Here is a 16,175-nt window from a genome sequence, read left to right as displayed (position 1 = left end):
AAACACCGCATGGAGAATTAGTGCAGTTTGCTTTTCTTCTAGTTTGTCGGGCATTTTTCTGTGGGTCCCTTGGCAGAAGGGCTTCGCCAGCGGTTCCAACTGAAATGCTCTGGATATGCACGGGATGGACGGGTGTGCCAGGTGCTCGGGGCGGTGTTAAACCCGTTAGTCCTGGCAAGACCTGCTCGTCTTTAAGATAAGTCTTTTCCCCATATAACTTTTCGTAACAATTTATGGCGGTATCATTAGGCAACAATGGACAACCACGGCTGCCAACATGTGCACTGTAGTGCGCAGGCATTACAATGTGGCTCTGGTGTGATCTCTAGTAGCTCATTGACCATAAAGAGAAAGATTATGACATTAGCAACTAAGAAAGGGAATTAGGACTGCAAAATGTTCTAAGGATCGAGTACCTTAGGTGGAGCCATAGGTTAGTATGATGACCCCCACCAGCGGCCTCTATCGGCAGTGTAGCGTATTACCTAATCACTCCTTGGGTACCAGGTAGGCTCCTTTAGAGATCTGGTTGAGAAACAAATAGAATTATTCACGTCTATAAATACAAATTTGGTGGATAGCAGTTATAGGTCAGGCTCCTGACTGTGTCATCACCGTTGATACCCCCCGTCATCCTACAGATTGGGCGCTGGACACCCAGCCGTGACCGGGGTCAATTCAGAACACACTTCTATTATTCTAGGAACTTCCCTTGTTTATAATAGAGATTCGAACATGATTTGGAATTTTAACCATTGACCTCTGGGGGATTGGGTAGTTAGAAGATGTAGTTAGGGAGCCAGACGCTATTAGACGACAACTGCGCTCACACAGCTTACGACGGCTACGCACTACATTGGGGGGCTGTTCCAACCCAGTGACCTTTTCTCTATAGTGGAATGTATAATAAGAATCAGCCGCAGCACAACCGTAGAGCTGCGGCAGAAGTTTATCACAAGGATAGTATCCGCCCACCGCCCGCTGTACAGAAAGCCGCAGGGGTGGCGTGAGCCACCCAGCGAGCTAGCGAGATGGGGCGGGGAATCCGTTAATACAGAGTACGAGGGTGGGGAGTTCTGCGCGGAGTGACGACAGAACTTCATGCCATTCCAGCTTCCTCGAGGTGGGGAAAGACGCTCAAGCGTGGGAGCAGATCCTCACAGGAAGAGGCTGCTGACCATGAGGAGGCGGATGTAGAGTCCATTAGGGACGAAGTCGAAGAGATGCAGCAAGCAGAACACGAGCTCTGCGGAAGGGACACGGAAGGGGCGAGAGAGCCCGCTAACCCGATTGACTAGGGTGTAAAGACCCCATGGGGCGAGAGGCTGGTGAGGCCGCAGAGTTTGACAGGTGCGGAGTGTGGTGCGGTGTGGACACTACGCATTTATGAGGGTAGATGCGTCTGGGAACCAATGCGAGTCGTTCGCGGACTCGGAGAAAGCTAAGTTTCATTAGTCAGGAAAAAGTTGATCGTTTACAACAGAAGGCGCCCCGACCTTCAGAGGAGTGGTTTACGGAGATCACTGGCGAGCAGATGCGCGGTGATCGGGTCGTCATGAGATGGACGACTTGGAGTGGAAGAATTCTTGAAGAGGCTTGCACTCTGTGAAGTTGTATTTAGCCTTGTTTCTTACTGGGGCGATGATAAGGAGGCACAGCCTAGGACGGCTGCGCACTACATGTACAGGCACGTCGATGGTAGCCGAGGACCGTTGTTAGCTCAAAACGCGTACGACGAAATAAATGTTCTCAGAAAATGCCAACCCCACACCTAGTATCAAGACGTCCTTGCAACAACGCCACGAAGACTTGAGGCTAGTGGCGCCCTCCCCTGTTTTTTCTCTTGTTGCAATTCCATTTGCGAGACAACCCCAGGTGCAGGCATGCGCAGTTAATAGCAGCTTTGTGCCAGCTCGTCTTGTTCTATTCTGAATGATAGTTCACCGTGCCACTGGAATGACAGAAATACAGGGCTGATGTCTGCGCAGAACATGATTCGTCTCACCAGCGTTCTACGCCATGACCAGGAATGACCGCCTGTCAAGCCGCATGGCAATGTTTAGTATGGGGACAGCAGCAGCTGTATAGACATGGCAAATTGGAGCATTAGCAGAAGAAACAGCAGCGCTTGAAACGCCTACAGGAGTTATGGAGCATGCAATGCGAAGGGAAAACGCAGGAGCAGCAAGATCAGCCACACGCTGAATGTTCACCTTGCTGTAGCCAATGCGGATCCCCACCTTGCACCTAATTCTGGTGCTGTTGCTGCTGTTCAATGGGCTTAGACGTTCAGGGGGCTATATCAGGCCTATACGTGCTCCATTCCTTGTACCGCCAACGAATTTCCACGATCGCCGGACTGGGCAGCTCAGAGCCCACGGTAACAGCAACACCAGTTGGAGCGACAATATCAGTAGCAACAGGACAAGCAGCGAAACGGCAGATTCGGAGTGTCCCAGATGTGTTTGGCTGCGGGCAGGCGATTCGAGTTCCCCTGTAGTTGTTGGGGACGGGAGGAGCATGGGATTCTCTGTGCCCGAAGGAGATGTTCATCATAGTCCGTCAGCAGAGCTAGCAAATGTAAACGCAGCAGAAGTTGCTGGATCCCTGGCCCCAGCAGCCGACGGGGCGCCTCCTGTCGTTGAGGTCGTTCCTGTCGAAGTGGGCATAGCTCCAGAGACGAACCGAGCTTTGGGACTTTTCCGAGGCTCACAGAGGCGGCACGTTTTCCTGCCCCTATGCCTTCTGGGTCCCATTCAGAATATAGAAGGCAAAGATGTGTTTAAGGGAACGGCCGCTCCTGCGGGCGAATCTTGGGATGGCCACGGGATGCTGAGTACACAGAAACCCTTGGAATCGCAGGAAGCCACTCTGCCATATCGATATGCATTCGGCAGTCCTTCTCCACAGTCCCTTCTGGAGGAGTTAAAGAAAGCCGTTTGTAAGGCACTTAAGCTGGGTGAAAACTTCTGCGGTGGACTTCCCCTGCAACTAGTGGCCCAGGTTTCTGCGCCGAAGACAAAGTGCCGCACTGCACTGCAGTCAGACAGCCTAGCAGCGAGTCATCTCCCCACAGGTGATGGGCTAGAGTCACCAGATAGGCCTCTGCCTGCGTGGCATTCGTTGGTATCGGAGGAAGAAGCCCTAAGGATTCTCAGGGAGCATTACGGGCCTCTCCTTGCCCAGTACAGACGGCTGTCCCACTCTCAAGCCTGCCTCCCCCCCAACAGAAACAGCAGTGTTAGCCAGAGCACCGACCAGAAGGATGACTTTAAGGGGAATTCTATTCTGCGCATCTTGCGCCTCCCTAGGGGACCACGGCTGTCGCTACTGTTGCAGCTGGAGCCCCCACTGCCTACGATTCCGTTTTCCACATCTGATGCAATGAATGACCTACCGAGTCCTCCACCCTTAGGTGCGGCAAAGAAAAGTGAGGTCGGCAAAGGTAGTACCCCAGCAGTCCCCTCGCCGTACCAGCTGGTGTCTCTCTACAAGTTCTTCCCAGTGAGTTCACCAAACGCACTAACTGAGCTGCTGAGGGCTCTGTGGGGCCCTAAAGGTGTGCTCGGGCGGGCGTATGTGGCAAAGGAGGGACTCAACGCCCAACTCGCTGTGCCGTCTGTGGCGATGTCTGATTTGCTTGGGGAGCTGCACCAGATTCCCGGGCTGGAAGACGGTATGCAGGTAACCCTCGATTGCCTCGTCACCTTTGAAGAGTACTGGAACTCCCCACCTTTCGATGCACTCCATATCCGGCCACGGCATCAGGTACTTAGGGATGGCTTCGCCTCCCCCTTAAACTGGGCAGACTGCGGAGAAGAAGTGGATCCCAGTGTATGGCATAACAAGCTCACTGAAATGCTGCAGCAACAACAGCGGCAACAACAGCCTATACGAAAAATGGTACTGCTCGACATGCGGAACGCAGATGAATACGCAGTAGGCCACTTTAAGGGGGCCAAGTGTATAGACACCCCAACCTTCGCGGACTCATTCCGTCCTGGGGGTCCGCTGGAGGAGGCCCTTCTACGGGCAGGAATTCAGCTGCCCTCCCGGAATGCAACTTCTCCTTCACCTAGCACCACCTGCATTGGCGAAGATGTAGAGGTCCTCATGTACTGCACAGGTGGAATCCGCTGTGTCAAGGCTGGGGCGTTCCTTAAGCAAGTCCTTGGTTTCCCGCGGGTCACACGCCTCAAGGGAGGTATCCTGGCGTACAAAAACTACATTCAGAGCCTAAGGGGAGCATGCCTTGAATGCACAGGGCGCGCCTCCTCTGATTCAGACGAAAAGGAGCCGTCGATCGGCGTGTGTGACTCAAGGAGAGATGACGTAGTCACATGCGACACCGGCGTGCAAGCAAAGGAGCAGCAGACGGCTGCCGATCGGACTGGTGCTGAAGCGGCAGATGTGCATGCGTTTAGCCACAGGAGCTTGTTTGTGGGGAGCAATTATGTCTTTGACCATCGAATGTGCCAGCAGATAACTCCGGACCTGCTTGCACAGTGCATTCTTTGTGGAGGGCCCTCAGGGCGCTTGTCAAACTGCAGCAACAGGCAATGCGGGAGACGAGTCGTGCTATGTTCTGGCTGTTGTGCCTCTCTCGGGGTTTATTGTTCATCTACCTGTGCGCAGCAGGGGGCGGAGGACCGTCAGAGAGACGCGCAAGCCAAGATGCAGAGGCGTATGCAGGCCCAATACACGCACAAGAGGCTGCTAAAGCAACGGGGACTGTGGGCTATCCGGGCTCAGCAGCTTCTGGCTGCTCTCAAGCACAACGCTGCGTCTGAATCACCAGTTGGTAACTCGTTCTGTTCCATTGGCCTAGTCGAGACGCAAAATTAATCAGCCCCTACAGCATGTCCTTGCCAATTATTTCACGGGCGTGGGGGAGGTCGCAAGGGACTGAGTGTGTCCCACACTGTGGAGAGTGTCATGCATGTGCAGAAAGCCCTCCTTCTTTGCGGAACTCCGAAATGGATAAGGCCTCCCTGGACGAAAGCCGTGCTGTTGCTGAGAAAACCACCACTGCGGACTTGTGGAACTGGGCACATCACGTGGCGGCTGCTGCGTCCTCCCCCTCAGCAGTGCAAGAGGCCCTATTGGAAGAAGGACGTAACACGGCGAAGAGCTTTGTTGGGGCGGCGAAGGGGGTCCGACAGTTCTGGTCGGGGCAACTGCACTCGCGCATTCTCTCTGCTATCAGCAGACTAAAGAGGCCACGCTCAATCCTTGAGATTGGAGCCTTTGTCGGCATCTCCTGTGGGGCCCCGCACTTTCCGCCTAGAGTGCACTGGCTCATATCAATTCGCAGTACCCTCAATGCAGCATGCCTGTTGCCTGCCTCCCCCTAGCTTTATTATTTTCAGATCAATGCTATGCACATTTCTATACTGCATGCGTACTCATCTCTAGACAAATCTGGATATTTCGAAGCCGCTTCCCGCATAGTGGTATCGTAAGTGCTGTTGCGTTGTTTGCCTGCCTCATGCGTGCAGCACTAGCCCTAGCTGAGGGTCTGGCATGCGAGGAAATTGTTCCCGGTGAGTGTGTTGGCCTTGTTTCTATTGAGAAGGACCCGCGAGCAGCAGAAGCAGCTCGTCGCCTCGTAAACTCATCCCCTTGGGCTCATTTAATTAAGGTGGTAGAGGCTGACGCTCTGCAGTGGATCCGGTCTCAGCTCACAGCGACAAGGAATATCTCGTCTGGGACAGTGGACTCCGAAGGGGCCCGACTGGGTACCGCACCTTTGCAAGGTAGCACACTTCCCGATCGAGGCTTTGACCTGATATATCTTGACGCTGAGAAAAAGAAGTATGCCGAGTACGTTGAAACTATTTTAGACCCCCAGAGACCCCTACTTGCGCCTGATGGGGCTCTTCTTATAGATAATACTCTGTGGAGTACGGGGCATGATGGAACGAGGCCCTTGTGGTGGGAAGACAGTGTCGCAGAAGAAGACCCCCCTCGGGCCAAGAGATATGCAAGGATTGCGGAGTCCATCAAGGCCCTGCGCGAGACTTTGCGCAACGACACGCGGATATCTCACGTAAGTAGCGTTTGCTTTATTGCTGGCGCTACCTATTTGACAGCATGTATCAACCCTCCTTCTCTAGTTATTGTCTCCCTACGTCCAGATGAGCGTATACAAGGGCTGCACATGGTCTATAAACAGCTTTGGTTACTCTCAGGCCGCCGCCGTTTTTGCCTCGCATGTTTGCCAAACGAGTATCAAAAGTTAAAACGAAGAGACCTTGTCGGTGTGCTTGCAGGTGTTGCTGCCGGTGGGCGACGGTCTCTCCATCGTGACGTGGGCTACCCCAGCGTCACATGGTTTGCCGTAACCGATAGCAGTCGGTGTGATTTCATATGTGTAATAATGCAGAGACCCGAGGGGGATAACGAAAATATCTCCGGGTGTTGGGTGTTAATACTGGGCGCCTCTTGCCAGCAGTGTCGCTTCTCCGCTAGTAAAAGGCTCTCCTTCACGGCCTATACAGCTTCCACGCTATTGTGCTGTAGTTGGAAAGCCAAGAGTTTTTGACAAACAAGCTTGGCTCACCGCTAGCGCTTTGCATAGGGCGTTTCCCATTCTTTGGAACACGCCTGTACCAAAACGCGTTTCAAGGCGTGGGGGCAGGTTCGAGCTGGAAACTTGCAAAACCAGTCCGCGCTTCGCTTATACTTAACTTTATCACGCCTGCTGAAGAAGTACTAGGGAAGAGCGCGCGTAGGTGCGTGACTGGCATTTGAATCCTCGTTTTTCTCATCTTTCTCCTCGAATTCCACAACTCATCAACCCATTTTGGCCCAAATAAACGCAGTAGATGGGTAAGCATTACTTTTAAGCATATACTTTTGAAGCTGAGCTCCCAGCCGAGGGAACGGGTTCGTTGAGGCTTGCGGATATTGCTGTGAATTCAGGTTGGTAACGTTGCATATACATTGCATTTGCATATTACTCTTATCACAACCACAGTTATATGGCTTCACGAGATTGTTTTGGGTGAATCATTCTGTCGCAATTATCATGCGCATCTCTTGGCGCTTGAGCTGATAGTCGATCTAAAGTGTACGGACAGAGGTTCCATCAATAAACGCCCTAGCTTATATTATGTAGAAAGTTGCACGAGGCATTTCAGCCCTCATAAGGCAAATATATGAAGATATTGCATTAATGAGCGTTTCTTCGTATTTCTTTGGATTCTGTCAACAATGAGAGTGGCACTTTTGCTGGATTGTCGGAGGAGGGAGGAGGAAGAGGGTGGGCATTTGAATGCAAAACTGCTGCAGTACTGGTGTACAGCACTCGAGGTAACGGCGTTTCCTTATCACGTAGAACTGCAGTTGGGCGAGTGCAATATGTTCAGGACTTTGCTGTATTTGGGTCTACGCGCTGTCCACAAGTTTCTGTTTCGACTCTCTGTACGGTTAATCATACGCTGCCACTTTTTCATTAGCCAATTCATACATGCATATTTTCAGTTGAAACGGGCTTCAAGGTCTGGATATCGTTCGAACAGGCCTGGACTCTTGAGACCCTCCGCACAGTAATGTCCCAGCTAATTACTACAAGTCTGCAATCGGACGGCGAACGGACAGAAAGCGAACGCGGATGCGATGCTACATTCTTGAGAAATTTCACAGGTATAGTTTCCAGTAAAAGGACTGTGTATCATGCCTCATTATGGTCTTATCCAGCAGAGTGGGTTGCGGCTGCACCAAACCTGGCTACAAAGCTCGTGATCGTCTCGCCTGATCTCACGCGGTGGACGGATGCTTTCTGCTCGCTGCAAGAATTTCGGTCGGGGAGGAAAACTGACACGCGGAATTTATCATTTGGCCGCCTGAGCATTGAATGCGTTGAAGGTAAGAGGAACTGGTGGACAGAAACAGCTGTTGCATTACTAAGCCTTGCCCATTTTGTCGCAGTTACTTCATCGCTTCCCACTCATTCATTTGACTTTTGTTCTCCCATTGCCGAAGTAACCCCTCAATGCTTTTTGATTGGAATATCCGGGATAATGGCTCTCCAGATATTGAAAAGCCTCTCTATCCGAGGGACGGTGAAGCAAATGGCTTCGTTGCAAACGGAATTCCTACAGCTCTTGCGCGCACTAATCACCACGGACGAACAAGTGAAGCTAAGCGTCAAGGGTTCTGTGAGCCCATTGTTGCCGGTGGTCCCCTTAATGCTAATACCACCCTGCAGACTCTTGCAGTAGGGCAGCTAACAAGACTCTCTGTTCGCGAGACACCACACCCACGCCCTTTTCCCTATCTCACTTTTGATGTTCGCTCTCGGGCTACTTGGAGAGCAATACCGCAGCAAGCAGTGGGTTTTGCGACATTTTCCTTATAGGAGTTGCTGAGAACGACTGCCGTTGCTTGTGCAAATGCTGTAAAAGCAGATTTGGGGAGTAACCATGTTAGTCCGCGACGGCCAGGAGGAGGGCGGTGCACAAGATACTTCAATTTCGGCTTTAGCCGAAGCACTTGATAGAAAGGCATGATCACCTGTCCATTGCTTCACACGCAAGAAATGGCAAAAATACGTCGCGTTTTAGGGAGAGGTGCTTATTCTTAGATGTGCACTGGACCCTCAGACGTTCGAAAGCTTGTACGCCTCACCTTCTTGAGCACCCATGCTGCAGACTATTTAACCTATGCAGGCCGGAGGAGCTTGGCATTCATCACTTGTTTGTAGCTCATCCACAGGCAGGATCAGCGCCCGCTGAACTCCTCATACAGGTAACTTTGATGGGGCGCATGGAAAATATGGAGAGGCCTTTTAATGGTGGCTCTTCACTTGTGGCAACACTGTCCTGCAGCAGGGACTCGGGGCCCCTCTCGGGGCCCCCGCCTAAATTTCCCTGTAGGTCGCTGGCTGTCTTAGCCAAAACACCAATAGTAAACTCATTATTGGAAATGCCGAAGACAACACCCTTCATTGTCTGGACTACTCGAGGTTGTGTTGGAAATTTGAAGTTCTGTACTTGCGGTTGCCGGCCTTGCGGGTCACTCGGACCCACCTGCTGTGAACCGGCCTCCCGCCAGAGGCTCCGCTGTTCTATAAGCAACACGTAGTGTATGGACAAAGAGGCTATTTCCCCACAAATGCCGGATTGCAGGAGGGGGAACACGAATTCGAGCCTCGGCAGCTGTTGCAGGCTAGGGCAAGGGCAGCAGCCACGAAGCCATAGAGCAGACTGGCCCTCCCTATGAAGCAGAAAAGAATCAGCAAGGAGACAAATGGCAGCAGCAACTCTACTGAAGCTGACAACGGAGCAGACGGCCGTAACACTGACCTCAAGTGCGGCTACCCAACAGCTCTTCTTGATTTACAGAACTCTGCCTAACGCTTTTCAACACACAGATATATACAACATACCTTATAGACTTTGGAATGCTTGGGCTCCTCATCCTGTGCTTTGCCATTCTTGGGCTGCCGTTCAGCGTGCCTCTGCGGGTGCGTAGTGATGCATTCCTGTCACCACGGTTGTTGCTGCCTGCGTTCCATTGGGGTCCCACAAGGCCTTTTCAACAAGCAGATGAGGGAGCCAGAATCCCCACTGTAGCTCACTGCGCCCTGGCTCTCTCATGGCTTCTGCGCTGGCCTCTCAGTAGTCAATGTTGCTGTGCCCTCCGGGACCGCGGACTACGGGGCCCCTACTGCTCTTTTCAGAAATCCCAAGAAAGACCTGCCCCTAACATTAAGGCCATGAATGCAAAGTTTCTTACATACGGCACAAAACATTCAGGATCGGCTATAGGAGCAGCAGAACAATTACCCTTTTCTCCAAATCCCCCATCGCTTCCGGAATGCGACCTCTGGCATCCTTTAAAGTGTACCCGTGTATTTGAGGCGGCCCGAAGATGGATAAACGCCTCTAGGCCACTGAGGGAAGCCGTTACAGCTGAGGCCAGATTACGGATGTTAATGCAACTGGCAGCGGAGGGCCCAGCACATGAGGGCCCCTCAAAGTTAGCAGAATTGCCGCCACATTCGGGGATACAGCGGGCAGTAGGAATAGGAGCTGCTGCATCAGCAGCACTTGAAGCGGAACCAGGTCAGCCAGAAACAGCCTTCATATCACCTTTATCCGCAGGGGTGACTCTGCTCGACGCATGGCGACCCGTTTCAGGCTGCGCAGCGGCGGCTACCGTGAGAGTAGCCTTGCAGCTTCCCGTTAAACATCAGTGCAACGGCATAAGCCGAAGCGTAGAAGGATGCAGCATGGGCAGCAGGCGATCCAGCAGCTTGTGCTGCACTGCAGGGGAGCTAGGCGCTAAAGTATACGTTTATGGGAAAAGCGATTCTCTTGTTGTTGGTGGCTTACTGCAGTTGCTCACAAGAAGCCTTAGTGGCGGTCCTCCATGTGGGGCATTCTTCTTGGCATCTCTAGGGCCCAGTAGGCTGTTGCGCCGTTGCAACGTGCTGGATTCGCTGCCGGATTTCCGCATAAGGGGCTTTCGGGAGGCCGTTGAACTTATTTCTCAATCCACTAGGGAGCTGCTGCTGCACTGGACAAGGTGTGAGATGGTCTCAACGCAGGGAGAGGGATGTCCTGACTCTGGTGGGATCGGAGGAAGGGGCCCTGCAGAGGTATCCGCTAGCCCAGTCACTGCGGGCAAGGCACAAACAGAATCGCCAACGACAGCGGCAGCCACAGCGACGGCACTAGTAGCAACGGCATCAACACCACCACCAACAGGGGACCTGTCAGATCCCTTCACACTCTCGTTAGAAAACACAGAAGCGCATCTGGCGCAGCATGGAGAATCAGCGATGTTAGTGGAGATAAGCCGTGCGGCTCTTCCCCTTGGTGGTGGTGTTGGTTCTGAGGTACACGTGCTAGTATCTGGGGGAGTGGATTCTGCAGTATCTTTGCTCCTTATGCGCGAATGGGGCTTCAGACCTAAGCCTGTCTTCCTTAAGGTTTGGGCCCCAGAGGCCGCTCAAATGAAGGGGCAACTGCACACTCAGCATCATAACAGGACGCTTTCTTTCGCTGCTGCTGCTGCCGCTGCTGCAGCTTCTTGCCCTTGGCGTGAGGATGCTGAGGCAGCAGCGTCAGTGGCAGCTGCAGCAGGTTTGCCGCTTGAGGTGCTCCCCATGCAGCAGCAGTACTGGGACAGGGTCATCACCACTTTCGTAGAAGGGGCTCGGTGAGCTATTCAACTTCCTAACTTTCACGTTGCAAACAATAGTCAATCCCATTCTCCCTTTCTGCCCAAAGCCTAGAAATCCAAGGAGGCCCTAAGCGGTTGATGTATATATGCCTTGTTGTGTCGAAGGGCGGGCTTGACGCTAAATCCCGACTGGAGCTGCAACTCCCTAGTAAAGTTTGGGGCCTTCGTCGAGACTCTTGGTGATCGAGACTTTCATCACGTAGTCTCTGGCCACTATGCTAGGATCCAAATGGATAGAGGTACGGAATAGACTAACACTGAGCTGCACAGGCATGGCATCCTAAGCGAAATGTTCCTCTGAGAGCCTCCAGTGTCGTGCAACGACAACTGCAGTGGTTTGTTCAGGTAATAGCGGGTGTTCCTCTCTTGTTCTTTGGAGCTAAATGCTGGCTCCTTCAGCAGAAATGGCGCAGCTGCATCCGAGTTGAATTTACTGAACTGTTTCGAGGACGTTTTGGGGTGCTTCCCGTTGCTGGTGTTGCTGCTTCTGCGTATCCTGCTCAGGGGCTCCACGGTTGCTAAGGGGAAGAGACTTGACAAAGGATCAGTCGTACTTTCTTTCTGGTTTGTCCGTCCACCAACTGTCTCGTTGCTTGTTCCCTGTGGGTGCTCTCATGAAGACGCAGGTAAGGGTGTGGAATATTTCGTTTCTGCATGTAGTCTGTGGACCCCTGAGGAAGCGACAGAAGGTGCAGTGCAGCGAGCTGCTGCAACGGGGTGTAGCAGCTCCTGCACAGGTAGTGCATTTTGCGTGTTAACTGCAGGTGAGGAAGCTGGCGGCTGAGTGGAACCTGCCTTCTTCACAGAGGCCGGATAGCCAAGGCCTCTGTTTCTTGGGACCTTTGCCAGTGGGACAGTTTCTGATGCACCTGCTCGGAGAAAAAGAAGGTCCCATTTTCCACTTTCCATCAGGAGCACTTGTTGGTCACCACAAAGGCCTTTGGGCATTTACTGCGGGCCAGCAGAAGGGAGTCCTGCCCCTCTTGGATCCTCGCTTATGCCGCCGCTGCGTTGGAGCTGCAGGCGGCCCTCCAACGCTTTCAGGGCCATGGAGTGTAGTGGGTAAGGTTCCCGAAGCCAACGCTCTTTTTGTAATCAGCAAGGAGGAGGAGAGAGCAGCAGAAGAGTGCGTCCGTAACCTCTCTGTGGCAGCCAGGAGTTCCCGGAAGTGCAGTGGTGGCTCCCTTCTAGAGGCTGCTGCAAAGACCGACAGAAGGGCCCTTCTTGCTTTGAGACTTAGACAGCTGAGAACTTGTTTAAGGGTGGAAAATATACGGTGGTTCAGGGAAGAAGCTCCTTCAGAGTTCGCAGGTTCTATCGCTGCTCCAGAGACGTCCTACCGGGATTCCGTTGCAGCAGCCGTCGCCGCAGATGCAGTTGCTGCAGCAAGCGAAGGTGACCCAGTGCTCCTTGGGAAGCCTGCAAATGGAAATTCCAAGAAAGATGCAAACCAAAACTTAAGGCTTGTTGTGCAGGTCAGACACAGCGCAGGCTTCCACGGAGTGGCAAAGCACAAATTCAAGATTTTGTGGACTTCAAAATGCCCATCACAAGGGCGCTTGGGGAGACTATCGGGGGACTCATCGTGCTCTTCTGCCTCTCACAACGACGCTGAGTTGCTGCTGGAGCAGCCCGATGTGGGCCTGGCCCCTGGGCAGATCGCCGCCTTTTATAGGGGCGACGAGTGCGTAGGCTCGGCGCGGATTTCTTCCCTGCAAGGCTTACCTGTGTTGAAGGCGATCCTGGGGATGGCGAATTGATGCTCAACGGAGCGCCCTATTACATATATTAGCCCCTATATATTTGTGCTGTGAAGAATGGGCAGAGGCACATCGTGCTCTTATTAGCGGACTAGGTGCTCAAGTGAAGACCGGCTCATGCATATGTCTTCCACAAGCAAGGACAGTACATCGGCCTCTTTTTAATCAGAATTGACAGTTGCGCACAATTTCCCCTGGCTAAGACTTCCACAAACTGAATCAGCAGGTGCGCGCAGGCTCCATCGAGGGCCTTTGCAGCAAATGGCACTTCTTAGTGGCCCATCCTGCCACCTTTAAGTGAAATATGCTGAGGGACGGCAGACGCGTTTGCAACCCCTCTAGTGCTTTTGCAGTGCTGTTGTGGGTTTTGCGAGGGTAGTGCAGTCGCAAACCACTTCCTGGCGGCATGCCACACCTGCGAACAGTCCTAGTGGAATGTATGTTGCAGCCTTGAATGGGCCTAACATTTTAGATTGTCTAGCGAACAGTATAACATTTTAGCTTTTTCACAAACGTCCAGCCGCGAATTTTATTAGCCCTGTTACCTTCTCCGCTATTCGAGGATCGTTCTTCTACTCACAGGTCATGGCGGAAGCACTCTGTGTTGAGGAGGGATCGGAAGGGCGCAGAGCCATGTTTTATTGTGTCAGAAGCCGCCATTCTTGCCAGGGGACCATTATTGTTAACTGCTGCCGCCACGTTCTAAGGTTTCAATTTGCTTATGTGGTCACAAGAAATTCCCAAGAGGATGTGTAGCCAATATGTTGATGGAATTGATGTAACAACCCTCCGTAAGCTGCGTCCAACCAACAGATGATTCATGTCCGAGTGCTGAGTGACGTGGGCAAAAAGACGTGCTACGGTGGGCTGAGATGTCCAGAATCTGCCTCTGAGCTATCACCATCCGCACCCAGAATGCAGGCAATTATAAATGCACGAACTAACTAGCTGTACTGTAGACCACCTACACCTTCCGGCGAGAAAACGCTGCAGTAACAGTTATGTGTCATGTCCAGTCGCTCCCACAGGCAGAGTTTTCAGGCATACACGCATAAATGCCAATTAACAAAATATCGAGCTGAATCGTAGAGCCTATGTTCTAATGTGCACATGAAAAAGATTCGTTCCCGGACACTAAAGGCGTCCGTGATGCCCACATCGCCAGCGCACAACCATCTATACTTCCGCAGGCAATGAAATCTGTAAAGTAAAACGCATTATTTATCGCCGAATCGGCAAGACTAATCATATATACCAGAGTTCGCAGCCTACACACTTCGCAGAGTGTTCTCGCCGCAGCACGGGGCTGTATGCTACCGCACAAGTTTAAGCATACAGTAGCAGAAGTGAAGGTTGCTTCTTTCAAGGAAAGGGAAAAACACAGTTAGTATACGAAGGAAACAGCATCAAGTATAGGGGCTACTGTTTGTTGTCGCTTTCCGCTGAACTACACCACAACCCCACCCCCTGACCCGTCCGATGGCGGGCCCACTAGCAACCCAGTTTGAATATGCTTCACCTTTATCCTCGTTTCCTACTATATTTTTATATTTACGCAAATGGAGACTGTGAGAGCTGCTAGGTAAGGACGATTGACTTCTTTCTCAAGCGCCCAACAGAACCCGTTTCCCGGTCCCCATTGTTGTGGGCTCTCTACAGGCTTCCTTGTGCTCTTTGTTTCTGTATCTCGCCAAGCACTCACTAATTACGCATATGCATCCCACTGGACCGGTTTATTGAGACGCGCAACACCTCCTTTCCCCCATTCTGTTTGAACTGTTATCGTGTGCAGGCGAGTGCCGTACGGCAGAATTGGCGATTTTGTGGGAAGGCGAATTCGTTTCATTGGACGCATAAAGGAAGCCGAGGAAGAAGCCATAATTCTCGAAGCTTCTGAAGGTGCGTACACCTTAACCTATGCCCACACCAGAACCAAGCGCACCTCTCCACCCAGACTGCACCACGCAAACCACCAAAATTCCGGACAGCTCTACACGTCCACCTCCCACAGCAACAATTCCAGAATAAAGATGCACAGGCACACAGGCATTGGTACACAACCAATTTAGCAAAAACAACTATTCGAGCTTCAATTCGGGTTTTGGCGCTGCTGCTGCTGCTGTAGGTAAATGCGTGAAGTGTTTCCTTCGTGGGACCCCTCCTCCCTGCCGCTACGTCGAAGTGGTGGCAACGGTACAAGATGACCTGACAATCAAACAAGGTGATCACGACCAGATCATACCCTTAGGAGACAACATAGGTGGGTGTTCCTTTTTAAGTGTTCCTAACGGGCTGCAGAATCACCACTGTAAGACTCTATGCATTGCAGCAACTGTGCAGTCGTTATGGCCCCCTTCACTGTTGTTACAGGAATAGCAGCTTCAACTTGCAAAACAGATCCACTGATCACAAGGAGTCTTGGTTGTGTGTGCTGTGGGAAGTACAGACATTGAGCTGGCTGATGCTGCTACAGCGGCAACCTTCCACCCCCAGTTCAGCCACATGTTTGAGGCGGAATAACCCATATTCCCAAGCGGAAGTTGCCGCCTCTGCAGGTAGAATGTGGCAGCAGCACTCTAGAAGCTTGGAGGCTTGATGCCCATATCCCATGACGTGGTTAGCACAGCTGTATGGGCTGTAGCCAACCATTTGCGAGGAGTTCATTACCTCTGCATTGTATGTAGTACATACGACATGAGGAAACCTTACTTTTACATAACGAGCTGCTTACGCCGACAATCCCGCACAGCTACCGCGGTGTCCAGTACTGCAATGTGTTGAAAACAAACTAATGAGTATTTAGCACGTAGTACTTTGTTCGACTGACCTATCAAATGCCACTATGCAAACCATAGCCGTAGAGCGTTGGGGTGAGTACTAGAGATGCTCCATTCCGATTTATGGTACTGCAAATCTTCCGGCGGCACGAGCTCAGCCTTTTTGCTGCGGAGGACGCCCCACTTCGTCGCAACCCCTTGCCGCCCAATTATGCACGAACAACTGGCCAGGAAGTACGACGGGAGAGACGATGACTCGACTTCAGCAGCAAGCTCGTAGGAGCGCCGGCTATTCTCCTGTTAGACGGTGTGGGACACACAGCGGTCAACTAGTACTGTCTTGCGTGTCATAAAAAGGGCAAGCGACTGCTTCCTCGCACCACTTTAGGGGCTGAGGCCGCGCTATAGATGCTGCATATGAATGGTGGGTGGGTGGGTAAGGGGG

The 16,175-nt window shown here is 52.2% G+C and overlaps 3 protein-coding genes across 3 annotated transcripts; all 3 read left to right on the top strand.

Annotated features, from left to right (window-relative positions):
* Positions 1 to 2,520: 2,520 nt before the first annotated feature.
* EMWEY_00030180 (hypothetical protein, conserved) lies at positions 2,521 to 6,344 on the top strand (the record flags this gene model as incomplete). The annotated part of the gene is made up of 4 exons (XM_013481599.1): positions 2,521 to 4,801; positions 4,948 to 5,262; positions 5,499 to 6,049; positions 6,273 to 6,344. The coding sequence occupies 4 exons, from the start codon at positions 2,521 to 2,523 to the stop codon at positions 6,342 to 6,344; spliced, it is 3,219 nt and encodes a 1,072-aa protein (XP_013337053.1).
* Positions 6,345 to 9,406: 3,062 nt separating this feature from the next.
* Positions 9,407 to 12,953, top strand: EMWEY_00030170 (tRNA methyltransferase domain-containing protein, putative; the record flags this gene model as incomplete). The annotated part of the gene is made up of 4 exons (XM_013481598.1): positions 9,407 to 11,169; positions 11,299 to 11,432; positions 11,698 to 11,819; positions 11,958 to 12,953. The coding sequence occupies 4 exons, from the start codon at positions 9,407 to 9,409 to the stop codon at positions 12,951 to 12,953; spliced, it is 3,015 nt and encodes a 1,004-aa protein (XP_013337052.1).
* Positions 12,954 to 14,512: 1,559 nt separating this feature from the next.
* EMWEY_00030160 (replication factor A protein 3 domain-containing protein, putative) lies at positions 14,513 to 15,473 on the top strand (the record flags this gene model as incomplete). Its single annotated transcript, XM_013481597.1, has 4 exons — positions 14,513 to 14,535; positions 14,746 to 14,852; positions 15,079 to 15,213; positions 15,400 to 15,473. 4 exons carry the CDS (start codon positions 14,513 to 14,515, stop codon positions 15,471 to 15,473), a joined length of 339 nt encoding a protein of 112 aa, XP_013337051.1.
* Between the last annotated feature and the right edge of the window lie 702 nt (positions 15,474 to 16,175).

This window comes from Eimeria maxima, genomic scaffold, assembly GCF_000499605.1.
Source record: "Eimeria maxima Weybridge genomic scaffold, Emw_scaff363, whole genome shotgun sequence".
Lineage (NCBI taxonomy): Eukaryota > Apicomplexa > Conoidasida > Eucoccidiorida > Eimeriidae > Eimeria > Eimeria maxima.
This window is presented reverse-complemented; position numbering and strand designations above follow the sequence as displayed.